Source organism: Mastomys coucha, unplaced genomic scaffold (assembly GCF_008632895.1).
Source record: "Mastomys coucha isolate ucsf_1 unplaced genomic scaffold, UCSF_Mcou_1 pScaffold13, whole genome shotgun sequence".
Lineage (NCBI taxonomy): Eukaryota > Metazoa > Chordata > Mammalia > Rodentia > Muridae > Mastomys > Mastomys coucha.
Genome location: NW_022196895.1, coordinates 57,790,868 through 57,807,656, shown reverse-complemented (window position 1 = coordinate 57,807,656; position 16,789 = coordinate 57,790,868). Strand labels below are relative to the sequence as shown.

The window sequence follows — 16,789 nt, the reverse complement described above, 5'->3', positions numbered from 1 at the left end:
TGCCTCCATGGCCTCTGCATCAGCTCCTGCCTCCATGGCCTCTGCATCAGCTCCTGCCTCCAGGTTCCCTCTGTTTGAATTTCTACCCTGACTTCTTCAATTGCAGAATCACCTGGAAGCCAAATAAGCCCTTTCCTCCCAACTTGTTTTTGATTATGATATTTCATCTCAGCAATAGAAACCCTAACTAGGGAAAGTGTCTAAAAAGCAAACGTTAGCCTTGAACTAGCATTCCCTACAATGCCTCTCTAATCAGCACTAGCAAGAATCCCCAGTCTATTTTAGTAAGGATTATGAACATAACTTTATGACACAAATGTGTTGCAGAATGAAATGAGAAGTTTTTAAACCTCTGTAGTTTTCTGAGACTTGTTAGAGACGGAACTGCAGGCTGCCCATCAGTAAAGGAGAATCCTGGTGGCCCTGGACTGGTGTAAGCAAAGAACTCCAGCAGGTAACAAGGTGCATGGCTGAAGAAACTCTGAGAATCAGTAGGCTAAGAGATACTTGGATATCTGGGATATATTTTTACAAAACTGAAGGTTTTTTCAGAGAGCACTGTGATGGTTTGAATGAAAACAACCCCATAGGCTCATAGGAACTGGCACTATTGGGAGGCGTGGCCTTGGAGTGGGTGTGGCCTTGTTGGGGTGGGTGTGGCCTTGTTGGAGTGGGTGTGACCTTGTTGGAGTGGGTGTGGCTTGTTGGAGTAGGTGTGATGTTATTGGAGGAAGTGTGTCTCACTGGGGGTGGGTTTTGTGATCTCAGAAGGCCAAGCTAGACCTAGTGTGCCTCTTTCTCTTCCTGCTGCCTGTGTGGATCCAGACAGAGAACTCTCAGCTCCTTCTTCAGCACCCTGTCTACCTGCATACCACCATGCTTCCCTCCATGATGATAATGAACTAAAACCTCTGAACTGTAAGCCAGCCCCAATTACATGTTTTACTTTATGAGTTGCCATGGTCATGGTAGCCATAAGCAATAAAACCCTAACTCAGACAAGTGCCAAAAACGTCAATCACAAGAGAAAGTGCTAGTATACAGTTTCCTCACACAACCAAGTGCTAAATCCACCCTTCCACCACCATGCATTGACTGTGATGCTCGAGCACAGGTGAAGGTAGACTTGACTTCCTAAGTCCCAGTTCCATTTTAAAGATGAGGTCCCAATCGAGCATTTTTTTTTTTAACCAAAAAAAAAATTACATCCCTGGCTTCATGGCATTTATAAATACTGTATCCTTTCTCAAATCCTAATTGTCTTTAAATGGTAAAGCCCTCTTGAAGGGGCCATGGTCCACAGTAGAACTGGCCCCTTTGAATTCTGTACTGTCAGCCAGTCAGGATAGACTGCTTTGGAAATACACAAGTGAAGGTAGTAACCATTACAGAGACTGTCTGCATTTCAGGGACTCATTCGCTTCTCACACTGGTACTGTAAGATAAACGCCATTACCATCCTCCTTTGACTAATGAAAAAACCAAGGTATAACTCATCCAAGGCCATAGAATTCCCAACTGCTGGGTAACGCTGCCTGACAGCAGCAGGACCCGTGGTGTCCCAGCATATTATCCATGTACCATGCGCATCTGGACTTGCCTTCTTGAGAGAAAGAATACCATTTCTCCCTAAAGCAGGGACTTACCTGGATGTATTTAGGTTCCTATAAAGCTGCCCAAGGGACTCCAGTAACCGCCCCTCCATCTCCCGGTCCCTGAGTTGCTGAGCCAGGGCCAACCAGTGTTCATGATAGGTAATGCACGCATCAGGGTTTGGGGATATGGAGCTGTAGAAATGGCAGAGGGATTTGGTGACCTGAAGTTGACCTGAATATAAAGCAGGGACATGAGTGAGACACTGGCACAACATGCACCAACACACCTTTTTCCCAATGCTCCCAGCAGTATGGGCATACTCACTATTCAGGTGTCGATGCCTTAAGCCAAACAGCAATGCCATTTCATAACAAAGGCGGCTGTGGACCAGCTGGTGCCCGGACACCAAAGCTTGGCCCAACCAGAGTAACACCTGTACCAACTCCATGTCTGTCTCCTTGCTGGCTTGGAGTTCAGAATATAGCCGGACAGCCTGCAGGAGATAACCCCTGGCTGACTGTTGCATACAAGACTTGAGGGTCAAGTGACCAAGATTGGCCATAGACACAGCCTGGTTACGTATATTCCCCATCTCCCGAGCTCTCATCAAAGCTCGGAGATAGCTCTTGGCGGCCCTGCTTGTCCGGCCTTCATCTTGAAATGTGAGTCCCAGGAGGTTGTGGACCACTCCCCTCTGGGTCACACACTCTGTCTCCTTCAAGGAACATAGCAGTGGTTCAAGGATTTCCAAAGCCTTCTTTGCCTGCCTGGCTAAGAGATAAGCCCATGCCAGACAGAGAGAAGATTCAAAGGCTTCCTCTTCACCCAGGAGTTTCCCTAACACATGGGCCTGGCTCAGGTAGTGGATGGAACCATCAGGAGATCTGTGCTGGAGGTACATTTTAGACAGGATGAGACACAAGGTCCTCTGGATGCTCTGGTCACTCTGTTCCTCACAGGCAGTCAGGGCCTGCCTGAGGGTTGGGCAGGCCAGGGCAGAAACCTCACACCAGCTTGAAGAAGGAACACTCAGGAGCTTAGTGGTATTCTGGAGAACCAAATAGGCCTGCCAAATGGAAACGGACATCCCCCGGGCACTCTGGGGACCACGTTTCTGAACAGAGGCCACTGCAAGATGCGGAAGATATTTCTTGTCGTACAGAGAACTCAGCATGGTGGCTGTAGCCTCCAGAGCAGAAGGGTGTCCAGAAAGGAGCTGCAGACGCTCTGCAAATGGCAGAACTTCCTCATGCCGGCCAAGACTCAGGAGCAACCGGATGGCCAGGAAGCAGGACCTGGCCTCCAGAGGGCCACTCCCCACCACGATCCCTTGGCGAAGCACGTAAGCCACGACATCAAGCTCATTCTTGGCACTGAACTCACGGTCTGGCAGGCAGGCCAGCAGAGCACCTGCCTTTTCAAGTATGGTTGGCCCTTTATGTCTTAGCCTCTGCCTCAGGTAGATGGCTGCCAAGTTGATATACAGAGCGGCCACCAGGGAGAGGTCCTCAAATGCCCCACCAAGGACTCGAATGGCCTCCTCAAAGTATACCCTGGCCTGGGAAAGTTTGGTCTTCCTGATGCTTAGTCGGCCCAGGAGGAAGCAGAGCCGGGAATGGGCCCACGTCATGTGGCTCATCTTGGCCCACTTCCTTGAAGTCTCTAGGTAGGCCACTAGCTCATCCTCCTCAGAGAAGCTGTAAAAGGAGGAAGTAAGAAAAGAGAAGGAGAAATCATAGAGGCTCTTAAAGTGGTCAGTGTAGCCTTCATGGTCTAGAAAGGCCAAGATGGGAGCAAAATGCTCCACCTCATCCTCTTCTAGGCTAGTGCTCAGGTCCATAAACAGTTCCGGGTCATCGAGGTCATCAGGCTCTGGAAGGTGATAGCTGTCTGAGGAGGCTGAGATGAGCTCATCCTCAAGGCTGGAGTCTATAGAACTGCTGGAACGTCTGGAGCCCACCGTCTGCCGCTCCATCCAGGTCCCACCAGACCTGGCCTCCCTGAAGCCCTCAGGCTGAGATGCTGTAAGGACAGGCAGAGTTGAGCACCCTTGAGGGCCTGTGACTAGGGCAGTCAGCTCCTGGCAAGAGAATAGATAAGCTGACCCAAGGACAGGAGGTTGGGCTTGACATGAGCTCTACTCACCGCTCAGATCACTCTGGAGATTCTGGTTGGATTCAAACTCACCTAGGTAGAGATGAAGGACAGACCTCGTATTAGGTCAGACCATGTCACCATACCGCTGACCCCTTTGATACAAGTCTATCGCCAGCCATTGCTCCCCTCCCGCTCCGAGAACAAGCACTCCTTGGTGTTCAGAGCTGTGCTCCCCTGACCAGGAGGGCCTCACAGCTCCAGTTTGCTGCCTAAATCTGGCAGATCTGCTACAACAAGGACATTTTCTAAGGCTTAGCATTGATATCTTGGGGGGGGGGTTGTATTCCTCACAAAGGCTCCCTATACATGAAGAAATCGTCCAATTCCCTCTCTTCCAAGGAACTGGTCTGAGAGTCCCTTGTGGAGAATCTTTGGCTATCCCTGTGAAACAGCAACCATCTACTTCAGCCTCACAGGAGCAGATATATCGTCACTGAAGACATGAGAGAAAAATAACCCTTCGTCAGCAACATTAGTGAGAGTAACTGAACTTCCTCCACAAAGCAGTGGGTCTTTCCCATCATAAGGAAATTATTATCATTTATTTGTTCATGCATTTATTCATTTATTCAACATTGCCAAAAATTGTGCTAAGCAAGGTAGATCCACTCCTGAGACTGATATATCCAACAATCCAGGGTCGTCTTGTATCTGGGATGATGTGATGAAATGGGCTGACTTGTCTAGTAGGCTTCCTGGTTCAGGTACTAACATTCTTGGGCCTCAGTTTCCTAATCTGTACAATAAGGGGAGAAACTATCTCTGAGTCTCTTTCCAATTATCTACATGATGTGTGATTTGGTTCCTAGTCAGCAATGTGACCTTTAGCCATGACTCAGGGAGCTCCTCCTCTCCTTGGGATAAAGGGCCAATCCAGCTGACCACCCATGGCAAAGGCGAGTTGGTTTTACCATGTGTCATGGTTGCCAAGTAACGCAATGTGTGCAATCCAGAAAGATCTAAAATCTACAGGGAAACTGCTAAATCATGTATGAACCAGGTCATCAAGTGGATAGTGATTGCAGCCCCAAATTCCCAGATGGGAATAGAATGAAGAGAAGTCGATTCCTAGCTATGGGTTCCTTTCTGGTCTTTGGGAGCCTTTCTGGTCTCTGGGGTCTGAGGAACACTCACTCAGCCGGTAAATAGAAGTGATGTCCGTCTGAGCAAGCGAATATAGGAAGCTGGAACACTCAGCCTTCCTGTCACTTCCTGGGGACCAGAGCGAACACCTCTCCTCATCACTGAAAAAGACAGAGTTCTTGCTCCTGCATGGGGTAGAAAACAGACAAGGTCAGTGCTGGGCTTCAGCTCCCCGCCTCCCTTCCTCTCTCCACACAGGGATGTAGGAAAGCTTAGAACGCCAGGCTTGTCCATGGTTGGCATCAGCTCCTCACTGCTGCAGTCTGAGCTTCAGTGCTGGAGAAGAAAGGGATGTCGGATGGCGGTAAGTAGGTCCAAGGGGAGGTAGAAATGTCCTTCTGTGAAAATTCCATCTCCCCAGAGAAATCCCCATACCTCAACCCCCAGTGGCATCTGTTTGTAACTGGCAGCAACAGAGACTGGTGCCAGGATGGTAAGGGTTAAGGAAAACATAAGGAGAAGTTCCTTTCTCCTTAGTTTATGTCCACAAGAAATCAAGGACAAATGGTACCTGTCTAGAGGAACAGCGAAGAAAGCTCCCCTGTGCTCTGAGGGGACTCTTACACAGTGGCTAAGGTCTGATTCCAGGACACAGAACAGTACGGTGCGATGCTAAGAAAGAAAAGGAATTACTAAGGGACAGACAGAACATGAGCAGAGGCAAGGTCAGGGGGCTGGAGAAGCAATCGTAAACAAAGAGCTCTTTAAGTGCAGCCCATCTGCGATCTGCCTGTAAGGTTTAATTTGCTTGCTAGAGGTTATTTTGAAAAACACAAATGGCTGACCAAGCACTCTATCTAGCACTTAGCTGACCATGCTGTAAGGTCACTTTCAAGCCCATGTAGGAGCTTACCTCTGCAATCTCAGTGTTCCTTGGGAGGCTGGGACCAGAGGACTGCCTTGAACTCAAGGTCAGTCTGGACGGTATAGTGAGGTCTAGGCCAGCCAGCCTGGGCTACAGAATGTAACTGACTCAGGGGAGTAGGACAGAGAGCAAGGCCAGGAAAGCCTTTGGCAAAGGCAGGAGAATTAACACAAGAGAAGAAACTGGCAATGAAGAAGGCCAGACACCCTCACCCACGTACCACACACCCCACACCCCGCGCCCTCAGCCAAGGCCAGCTAGAACTGACTGGAGCTACTGTGGCAGGTGCAGAGGGCGCTCCAGAGTATCTGAAGGTGACCAACCTATAGTTCTTTATAAACTTCATGTTTATAGAGAGCATACACTAAAAATTCCACCCTGTTCAAATGACTCCCAAAACTATGGAGTACTGGGATGGAAAAGTCCCATTCTTATTATCACACGACCCTTTAGCTTCTAAAATGTCCTCCCTGCTCTGGCCTTCTTCCACCTTTGAAAGCAATATCTTTCTCCCTCTTCCTGCCATCCGCCACAGGTGCCTGTTCAGTTCCTTGTTCTGAACCTGGAAATTCTACCAGGTGCCTGCTGAACCCCAAAATCCACAGACACCATTCCTCCCAGACAAAACAAAACACGGTTTCTGTTTGGTACCAAACAATTTAAAACCAAACTCTTCCAAACCCCAAACTTCATAGCAGCTAACGTGTTCAAAGGATGTTGAAATAGTATTACCTAATCTGCACAGTTGCTCTTCAGGTGGGAGCTGTTTTTAATCCCCTCTCACAGATAAAATTTCTTAAACAGGCTAATAAAAAGTTAGGGTCGGTGAGTGGAAAGTAAGGGAACCTGCCCAGTCAGGGCAGGAACCTAGAGGGGGCTGTGACAGGTTGCTCTGATCAGTCCCTTGCTGTCCATCCCCAGAGCCCAGGCAAGAGCAGCTGGAAAGCAGGCAACGGGCCAGCCAGCCACGGGAACTGCTCAAGGACACGCCACTCCACAGACATGCACAGTTGTGTCCTGACACCTGGCTGGCCCAGAGTTTTTCCCCTACATGTATGAGACCCGTCTTTAGCTCAGTCTCTAGATTTTCCCTAGTACCCTCAATTTTCAGCCTCAAAACAGCATACAATTAAAATCTTGGGTTGGAATAAGAATGTATAAAGGTATCTAGAGAGATGGCTCAGTGGGGAAGACTACATACATACTGTTCTTAAGTAGGATCTGAGTTCAGTTTCCAGCATCCACATTAGGTAGCTCATGACCACCTGTAATTCCAGTTCCAGGGGACCCAATACCCATCTTCTAGCTTCCATGGGTACCCATGTACATGGTACACACAGGTCCATGTATACTCACACACATATACATACATATATACATACATACGTACATATATACATACATAAATCCTAAAATGTATATTGCATATTGTGTCTATATATTACATATATGCTCATTTACATATTATGTATATGTTTTTACACATACTATACAAAACCCTAGTGTTTGTAGAAGACTGAACTGTTGCAGCATATTCTGAATTTGCACATTCATTTCATATTCATAACTCTCTTTGTAAATTGTTCTTAATCTATGTTTGTTGATGACTATGATTCAGGAGCATGCTCAGGATTGTACAGTTGGAGGGTAGTAAAGCCAAGACTGAAAGTGGTGTATTATCCATCAGCATCCACGCCCATTGCCTCAGAGCTGATCTGCCAGCATCCTGTCTTCCAGGCGTTTACAGAGAATCTCAGAATCATGACAACCTCTACTGGGGATTTCTAAGCACATAACAGAACTAGTGAACAGAGCCAAGCACCCGCAGCACAGTGTGTGTTCCAAAGCTACTCTCCCCTACACACATTCCAACCCTGCAAGACACATAAAAAAGAGAAGCAGCTTACCAAACGCCCTTAAACTTTAAGAGAAGAAGGGGAAACCTTGGGAGTAAAGACAAAAGGAGAAGCCAAAGCCAGGACGAGAAGTGAGAGCAGATGCCACAGACTGCCGTAGGCATTTAACCTAGGCATTGGGGCTCAAAATCGGGGCTCCCCAGAGACAGGAAACTTGATCTGGACACAAGCGCCTTCATAAAGCCCACAGTGTAGAAAGGCAGCAGCTTCCATACAGAGGGCCGCAAAACGCCTAACTGCCTGACTTTCCAAATATCCTTTTCACCTCACTGAGTCCTGGAAAACTCTAGGCCCCAACACCTACACCACTGGAATGTACAGCAGCATCCTAGTGTACATGCAGTACCACAGAGAATGCCTGCAGAGCCTAGACCACGAGCTCCTGAGATTACAAGAGAGTTAAATGCAAAGACTCCTCTTGACTGCGGGACTCATGCAAGGTCTCTTTTAAATTGTTGAAAAAACAGTTCAGGTAACAAAAAGTACAAAACCAAGGGATGTGAATTATGAAAGAAAACCATCAGCATTGCAAAGAAGTCAATGCCGGCACAAAATAAGAAGCAGCAGTCACCCGAAGCCGGACTTACAAAAACCCGTTTAGAACAAAGAAACAGAGGAAGGGAGTCGATGCTCCCACGAGAAGATGAATGGTTTTCAGCACCCTCTGAGGAAAACGAAACTCCGAAAATGGAAAGCGAACTCAGACACGTTTAAGAATGGCAGGGATGAGGCACACAGCGAGTTCCATTGAAGCAGAGGAGAAAGTTAGAGAAACGGAAGCATCCCCTAGAACGTGGCCTGCAATGACAAAGAGATGATGACAGGAGGTAAGAGAACTGATTCGGAGAGATCGGTGACAGAGCAAGTCCAACATACCTCCACTGGGATCCCAGGAGAGAGACTGAAAGACTGAGAGAGAGGCCTCAAAGGGAGAATGACTGAGAAGTTTCCAGAACTGAAGAAAGACATGATGAGTCTTCAAACTGAAGAAGCACACCAAGTCCTGAGCAAAACAAATAAAAATAGTATTTTTAACAAGGAATCCATTTTTTATAGGTCTTTCCAAATTAGCTCCTTTTTGTTGTTTTTGCTAATTCTTACTTTTGAGTTTAACCATCCACAATTAATTTAAGTATTCAATTTAAGGACAGGAAAGACATATAAGTGACAAGAACACGCACATCAGAAACAGAAAACCAAAAGAGAGAAGAAAATAATCAAGGCAAATGTGACTTTAGTGCAGAAAACACAGACAGCAAAAGAAAAAAAAATATGGTCGTCTGGAAACACTATCAAAATGGACAAAGGCATTATTAGCCTTGCATTTCTCTTGTTACTTTACCATGCACATATACTTTGAAGATGTTCTTCTAGGCCTAAATTGTTATCATTCAAGAGTACTAAATCCAAACAAGGGCTGAGGACTTGATCGCAGATGCAGGCTGGCGCCGGAAGTAACTGCGAACGGGTGAGCTTTTGAAGACAGCGGTGGCGCTTCATCTGCTACCAACACATAATAGGTACTATTCTCGGTAAAATTGTAAAATGTCAAGGTCTGAGATGGAAAAAAAAAGACTGCCTACCTGCAATGCCACGGCCCTACCACTAATAGTATAAAGTCAGTCAGCAAAAGCAGATGTCATGAGGAACTGGAATCACAAACAGAAGAGAGGGAAGCCCAAAAGAGACGATGCAACACAGGATAGAATGTTTAATGCTATGAAATTCCGAGTTTTCTCCCACTCTTTTTTGCTGGAGCGGAGAAACTGGCTTGCCAGCCTTCCTTGCTTTTCAGTTTAGACATCTGGGTGCATTTCCTGTTGGTTGTTCTTTATTAAAATGAACTCTATTACACTGGGGATCTGTTTGCTAAGAAAAAGTCAAAGTGTTTGCCTCAGGAGGTTCCTGCTCCCTTGTTCGGGGAGGCTGTGGAGACCCCATGTGGTGAGCGCTCTCACCCATGACCAATCTCCAAAGAGAACGCTCAGCCCAGAAGAAAATTTTCCTTCATACCTTCAAGCAAAGCCATGATCAATCTCGGTGTTGACCTAGCTTCACATACAGGAAGCCGGGTGGTGGTGGCGCACGCCTTTAATCCCAGCACTTGGGAGGCAGAGGCAGGCGGATTTCTGAGTTCGAGGCCAGCCTGGTCTACAGAGTGAGTTCCAGGACAGCCAGGGCTACACAGAGAAACCCTGTCTCGAAAAATAAAAAAAAAAAAAAAAAAAAAAAAAAAAAAAAAAAAAAAAAAAAAAAAAAAAAAAAAAAAACAACTGGTAAAAGAAGGAGAGAGGCTCACCACGCGGTGACCAGGAGGACCAGAGAGCATCAACTGGATTCAACAGTAGAAAGTAAAGTGGTTAATTCTGGCCTCCATGGTCTTAAATACTCAACAGGAAAACATAGCCAAAGATTAAGATGATCAGTCTGTTTCCTCCCTGGAGAACGGTCCAAAAGATCACACACACCAGACAGTAGGCTGAACTCCGTAGATGTCACTAATGATTTTTTTTTTTTCAGACAGAGTCTCACTATATAGCTCTGGCTATCCTGGAACCTACTTTGTAGGCCAGGCTGGCCTCCCAAATGCTGAAGTAAAAGGCACATGCCACCACACTAAGCTTAATGATTTTCTCCTTGTTAAGGAGAATTTACCCAGACACTGGGACTTGAGCTCAATTACCTTCAACCAAGAAAGACGGGCCCATTGGTTTAAGCTACAAATTAAATGATGGATAAATTACTGCTGCTGCTGCTACTACTACAACTTCTCCTCCTCCTCCTCCTCTTCTTCCTCTGCTTCTTCTCTCTCTCTCTCTCTCTCTCTCTCTCTCTCTCTCTCTCTCTCTCTCTCTCTCTCTCTTCTCTCTGCCATTTGCAAGGGACTTCTTACTGTTTCTAGCAATTACAACAGCCCACCAAAGTGTCTGAGTCCATCCTTCACTGTCAAGTCCAGTCTTGGAGGCCAAAAATAAAATAAAATAAAATATAAAATAAGTCCCATAGATAGATCTCTTTCTTATGAGCCCATCAAGACTGTCTTATAGTTGGAGAATTTTTAAAGTGTCCTGTGCTCTGGCTTCTCCCGGTTTCATATCTAGTACTTATAACGTTGTTTAACAATTGCCTTTACTTTTCTCTCACATCTCTTTTCACGAACTAATCAAAGATTTCTTTTTCTCCCTACATCTAACAGTTATACAAATAAAACAAATTATGCATTTTTGGAATCTGTTAAGACAGGCCCACTGGACAGGGTACCCCAACTGCTACACATGACACCCACATTCGGCTGGAAGAGCCAGATCAGTAATCAGTTGGATTTCATAATAGCAATTAGGGTTACCATTTTGGAGAGAGATGATAACAACAGGAAGTCGAAATTGGTCCATTTATCTAAATGTGTAAAAAGATCCTAAAGAAAGGTAACTAGGCTCTTTCTTGGCTGAAAACCAGAAGTGTCCTCAGTCCTCTTGACAGACTCATTCTTGCCAGAGGCCAAAGAAGCCGAATTGTTAGGGGGCACTGATCCTTAATCTGATTTCTAAGTGATTTTAGGGTTACTCATTCAGAGTAGAGAATGTTAGCGTAGCAATAAAGGCCCATTAAGAAAAAAACCTTGTGGATGCTGGAGAGATGACTCAGCAGTTAGGAATACTGGCTCCTTCTCCAGGTGACCAGGTTTGAGTCCCATCATCCACAAGGTGGCTCACAACATTCTGGAACTCCAGTTCCAAAAGATCTAGCCCCATCTTCTGGCCTCCACAGACACCAGGCATGCACATGTTATACAGTCATACGTGCAGGCAAGACACTCATTCACATAAAATAAAGTCATAAAAGTAAAAAAAAAAAAAAAAAAATCCTGATCAAAAGAATACGGCTTCTGGGGGCTGGCGAGATGGCTCAGTGGTTAAGAGCACTGACTGCTCTTCTGAAGGTCCTGAGTTCAAATCCCAGCAACCACATGGTAGCTCACAACCATCTGTAATAAGATTTGATGCCCTCTTCTGGTGTGCCTGAAGACAATACAGTGTACTTAGATATAATAAATAAATAAATAAATAAATAAATAAATAAATAATCTTTAAAAAAAAAAAAAAGAATATGGCTTCTGACTTAGCATTCCAGGTGAGCCAGATCAGTCACCTGGCTGAGGGAGCACACTGTGGAAGGCAGGTTCTCATTGAGCCAGGCTGAAGAGACAGGCAGAATAATTCATCCTTTAATAAGATACTGTACTTAGTTCTTCTCAGCCTCCCTGCTCCTTATTCAGCCATACACTGGGCTTCGGCCATGAGCTTTTTAAGTCTGTCCACTTTTCTAAACTATCCAGAAAACCATCACTTTCTTCTTTCTGTATCTTTTCTAAGCATGTTATAGTTTAAGCATCTCCAACATTTGGGGTTTCTTACTCTTTCTCTAAAGCCCCCTCCCTTCTACCATGTTGCTGCTTGGCCATCCTGTGTCTGACCTCCATGCTGGCTTCAATGGCACGTCTCCCTCCTTCCTCCATTCTCCTCCTCTGGGCAGCTGTTGAGATTTACAGCTTGCATGCCCTGTATTCTTGGTTTTCTTTTTTTTTTTCTTTTAAACCCCACTAATTTAATTGGCCTTAACACTATTAAATTTAATAAATAAGATAAATAAATAAAAAATAATTTTAAAATTGCTCTTGAGCTTCAATAAATAAATGATAAATATGAAACAAAATAAACGCTTGCCGAAAGTTTTACAGGCTTGTTGTCCAGCTGCCATTGCTGTGAAACTAAGTGACTGGCATTTAAATGCTATAAAAGAGAAATTCGTCGGTTCACTTCCTTAGACAAGCACGGATGGGCTTGACCGTGTGTCCGAAGCACCAAGTAGAAGGTGATTCAGAAAACAATCCTGGGAAATGTCACCAACATGTCTCAACACATGGACAATTGGGTGTGCATACAAACATGTGCACGGACACATCCTCGTGCCGTACAAACTCACATGCATTCATATTCACACCCATTATGGGACACCATACCAGCATAGGGAGGAGATGTGCGGGAAGAGTCTGAGTTAAGCAAACAGTGACAAGGATGTCTTTCTCAGAAAGCTTCACAAATAAATGAACACAGCCTAAGGGCGACACCCTGTAGCATTGACAGGCACATTGATGGCCCGGGGATGACACAGGTGAACCTCATCAGTGTACTGACAGGCTGCCTGGGCCAGATTACTTGTCTGTCACACCTCTGAGTATGACCCCTGAGGCCAAGGTGCACCCTTTTCTTGCTGTGGTTCCGGGCATCTGTAGTCCAAAGAAATGGACTACAAGGACTTTAGCCCTTGTCTAAAGGTACAAGAACCCAGGGTCCCCCCTCTTCTCCCACTGCTCCCTGGCTCCTGGTTCTCTTTTCCCTTCCTACTAAGCACACAGCTTTGGATGCACTGTGTCCCACAGGTGACACCTGTACTACTGCATCTTTCGATGTGAGAGATGCTCTCCCTCACTATTGGCCGGTATAGCCAAGCACCAAATCAACGTAGTGAGACTAAGTGGTTGTTTGGCCCAGTGCTTGAGTCACAGAAGTCCAAATATAATTTATAAGCCCTAGTACATACTCCTTTTTTTTCTAAAAAGTATTTATTTTTTATTTATTTACTTAATGTATTTGAGTACACTATAGCTGTCTTCAGACACATCAGAAGAGGGCATTGGATCCCATGACAGATGGTTGCAAGCCACCATGAAGTTGCTGGGGATTGAACTCGGGTCCTCTGGAAGAGCGGTTAGTGCTCTTAACCCCTGAGCCATCTCTCCAAGCCCTTGTACCTATTTCCAATGTCCTATTAAAACTGAACATCACAAATGACTATGCATGACATAGGACAAATAATAATAATAATAATAATAATAATAATAATAAAAGCCAAAATACCGACCACTGGCACACTGCACCAGGCTTTGCATGCTCCGTGTGCATGATCTTACTTAAGCTCCTGATGATCCTATCAGGTAGCACCAGCATCGCACACATTTTACAGCTAAGAAAACTGAGGGCTAGAAAAAACAAGCCACTACGTGCAAAATCAGAGCACTGGTAGGTTTCTGAAGACATGGGATTCACTGGCTACCGATGTGTTCTGGCCAGTCTGACCCAAATTTGTGACCCAGATTTCACAAATCTGAAAACCAGTAAGTTTCCATGCCTCTAAAATCATTCTCCAAGGTCAACCGCAGGCCTTTCCCCAGCCAGCCGTGCCTCGCCGTCCAATGCCACCAACAGCGTTAACTTTTCCAGCCTCTCCTGGCCTGCTCCTTCCTCGGGGCCTCTTTTGTATTCTTCTTCTCTCCTCAGCTGTAGAAATGATTCTTCCTCCACTAAGTTTCTGCTATTTTCCTTCTCTCCCCCTCTCACCAGAACCTCCATGTCAGAATTCATACAATGTCAGAATTCTAGTCCTTTAGATACAGAGCTTTGGATTCAAGCCCTTTACTCCTGTGGGTCCCCACTGGTCCCTTGCAGCAAAATAAAAGAGTCATTTAAACTGACAGCTTTCACCTGAAGGACAGCTAGCCACACGTTCTGCAACTATCATGGCCCAAGACCTTCTCAGAACAATTAGACGAAGCCTCTGCGGGGCAAGACACGGGTACCCATATTTGTAAGTCTCTTCCAACTTTTTAACTTCTCATTCATTGCTGCCCATTACGAGCACCTCCTCTTCTTCCCCACTCCTCCTCCAGGATTTCAGCCTGAGCCTTATCCCTGGACTCCTGCCAGGTATATTCCTGGCCAGTGCCCTGTCCATCCATACCCAAAGCTGGGCAAGCACCCATCATCTCTCAGCCTCTGCAGAGATTCAGATACTCGACATCCTCTGCAAGGTAAAGGGCACACCCTACGTGGCCTCCCGGCCTTCTGCATCAGGGAAGCCATATCAGTGTTGGCTACACCCCTGCTCTCCTGGTAACCTCTCTCCAAGAGAGTGACTCACTTTCCCATGATGCAAAGCATAACTCAAAGGTTCTCTCTCTCTCTCTCTCTCTCTCTCTCTCTCTCTCTCTCTCTCTCTCTCTCTCTCTCTCAGTGTGTGTACCTTCTTTCTACGTTTTCTACTTTTTTATTCTCATTAATTCTAACATCATTTCCCCCTCCCTTTCTTCCCTCCTGCCCCTCCCGTTTTCCCCACCTAATCACCTCTCCTGAGAGTTCCCTTGACAACTTGGTCCTCTTTATAAATCCCAACTGCCCTTTCCTCCTCCCAAGGCATCAAGGACTGCTTTTCTTGTTCAAGGACTTGGATTTTACACTTCTGCATTTAATAAATGCCCTGTCTCCTCTCAGGGAGAGTCAGAGCACAGAGGGAGCTTCTGCCCTCAGTCTACTCTCTTTATTGGCTCTCTTTCATGAGAGGGAATTCTAGTATAAACAATGACAGCATTAGACATTCCTTATGTAGCCTTAGATATTCCTCATGTAGCCTTGAGAGCCCTCAAGTAGACTTAAATATTCTTTGTGTAGTCTTTTATATCTAAGACAGCCTTGGATATTCTTCATGTAGCTTCAGATACTCCGCACTGTGGAATATGTGACCACAGCATCTTCATGTGTGTAGGCACGTGTTTTCTCTTTTCTTTTGTACTCCCTGACTCCATCTTTGTGCTTTCCTATTACCTTTGGAAACCCACCTGAACAGACTGCGCAATACTGCCCACCTTTGCTCCTCCCATGGCCGGGAGTTGGATAGGCTGGTCACCTGCTGCTAACTGGTCTGCTCCTCAGAACCAGCCCTAACAGAATCAAGGCAGAGAGAAGGAGAAGGTGCCTCTGGTTCTCCTTGTCAATGCGGACTTCACACATTCAAGTTTTAGCCTGAACACTAAGGGTGCGAACATCTTCAAGGGACCAACAAAGAAGAGAATGTCATTGACCAAGCCAGTAATCTACTGCTTTCTATGTTCATCCTTTGACAGGATCTTGGGATTGAACACAGTGAGTGAGGGGACCCAAACCCTTACCCTTAACCTTACTGTATCTTTCTTCGGTGTAGAACCCTTTGGTCTCAAGGCTCTGCTTCTCTCTTTGAACACAGCAAGGCTTCAAAGAGCATCTATTGAAATGAACTGACATGATTTTGCTTTTTTTGATCATGGGTCATTCCTGGAACTTTCTGGGACCACCATGAACGTCAGAACGAGCTTCTCTGGCTTCACATCCAGGGCACTCCCTGCGCTCTACAAAGCTTCTCAGAGCTATACCGGCTGGTTTAGTGCGTCAACTTGACACATGCTAGAGTCATCAGAGAGGAAGGAGCCTCAGTTGAAGAAATGCCTCCATGAGATCCAGCTGTAAGACAGTTTTTCAATTGGGGGGATCAATGGTAGAGGGCCCAGCCCATGGTCAATGGCACTATCCCTGGGCTGGCATCCTGAGTGTCCTGCATTCTATAAGTTAGGAAGCTGAGCAAGCCTTGGGAAGCAAGCCAGTAAGCAGCAGCCCTCCACGGCCTCTGCATCCTCTCCTGCATCTAGGTTCCAGCCCTGCCCTAGTTCCTGTCCTGACTTCCTGCAAAGATGGACTATGATCTGGAAGTGTAAGCCAAATGAACCCTTTCCTCCTCAACTGTGGTTCTGGTCCTGGTGTTTTGTCACAGCAGTAGAAACCCTGACTCAGACAGAGGAGAAGGAAGTACTGGGGAAGGCAGCTGGGCCCTGAATCATACTCACATTGGGGAACAGGAATCAAGATCTATGCTCCTGGTGGGGACAAAGCCCACTTCTCCTGAGCTCACTGACTTCCCAATGAACCACTGCAGCCCGGGTATGACAAAGCCGATGACTTCAATGCTTTCACCCTGGAGGAAACACAGTTCATCCTTTTCCTTCTGCTCGTAATCCATCAGAGCCTTGCACCGTCCTCTGCCTGCGGGAAGCAACACACGGGTCAACTGAAAAGACTCATGGGAGTGAACCTTCCCCTCTCTATCAACGCGATAACGCGATACAGACTAAGGAAGCCTAGCCTTAGGAATATCAACAATTTAGTCAGTTCCCACACACACCAAAATCAAACTGAAAAGAATGGCAAGGGAGAGCTGGCTTTTCATTTTGCCAAATTAGGACAACCAA

General features: G+C 46.1%; 1 protein-coding gene and 1 long non-coding RNA gene across 2 annotated transcripts in view; one reads left to right on the top strand and one right to left on the bottom strand.

Moving 5' to 3' along the window:
* Sh3tc2 (SH3 domain and tetratricopeptide repeats 2) overlaps nucleotides 1-16,789 on the bottom strand; it is a 67,954-nt gene that overhangs the window by 24,365 nt on the left and 26,800 nt on the right. Inside the window, exons 8-12 of the mRNA XM_031365832.1 lie at nucleotides 16,388-16,583; nucleotides 4,888-5,021; nucleotides 3,742-3,783; nucleotides 1,921-3,618; nucleotides 1,647-1,827 (exon numbers count right to left, since the gene is read on the bottom strand). Coding sequence (XP_031221692.1) covers nucleotides 1,647-1,827; nucleotides 1,921-3,618; nucleotides 3,742-3,783; nucleotides 4,888-5,021; nucleotides 16,388-16,583 — 2,251 coding nt within the window. The remainder of the gene's footprint in view (nucleotides 1-1,646; nucleotides 1,828-1,920; nucleotides 3,619-3,741; nucleotides 3,784-4,887; nucleotides 5,022-16,387; nucleotides 16,584-16,789) is intronic.
* Nucleotides 760-9,536, top strand: LOC116087247. Its single transcript, XR_004117330.1, has 3 exons — nucleotides 760-918; nucleotides 5,095-5,200; nucleotides 7,380-9,536. It is a non-coding gene; the product is annotated as an uncharacterized LOC116087247 (long non-coding RNA).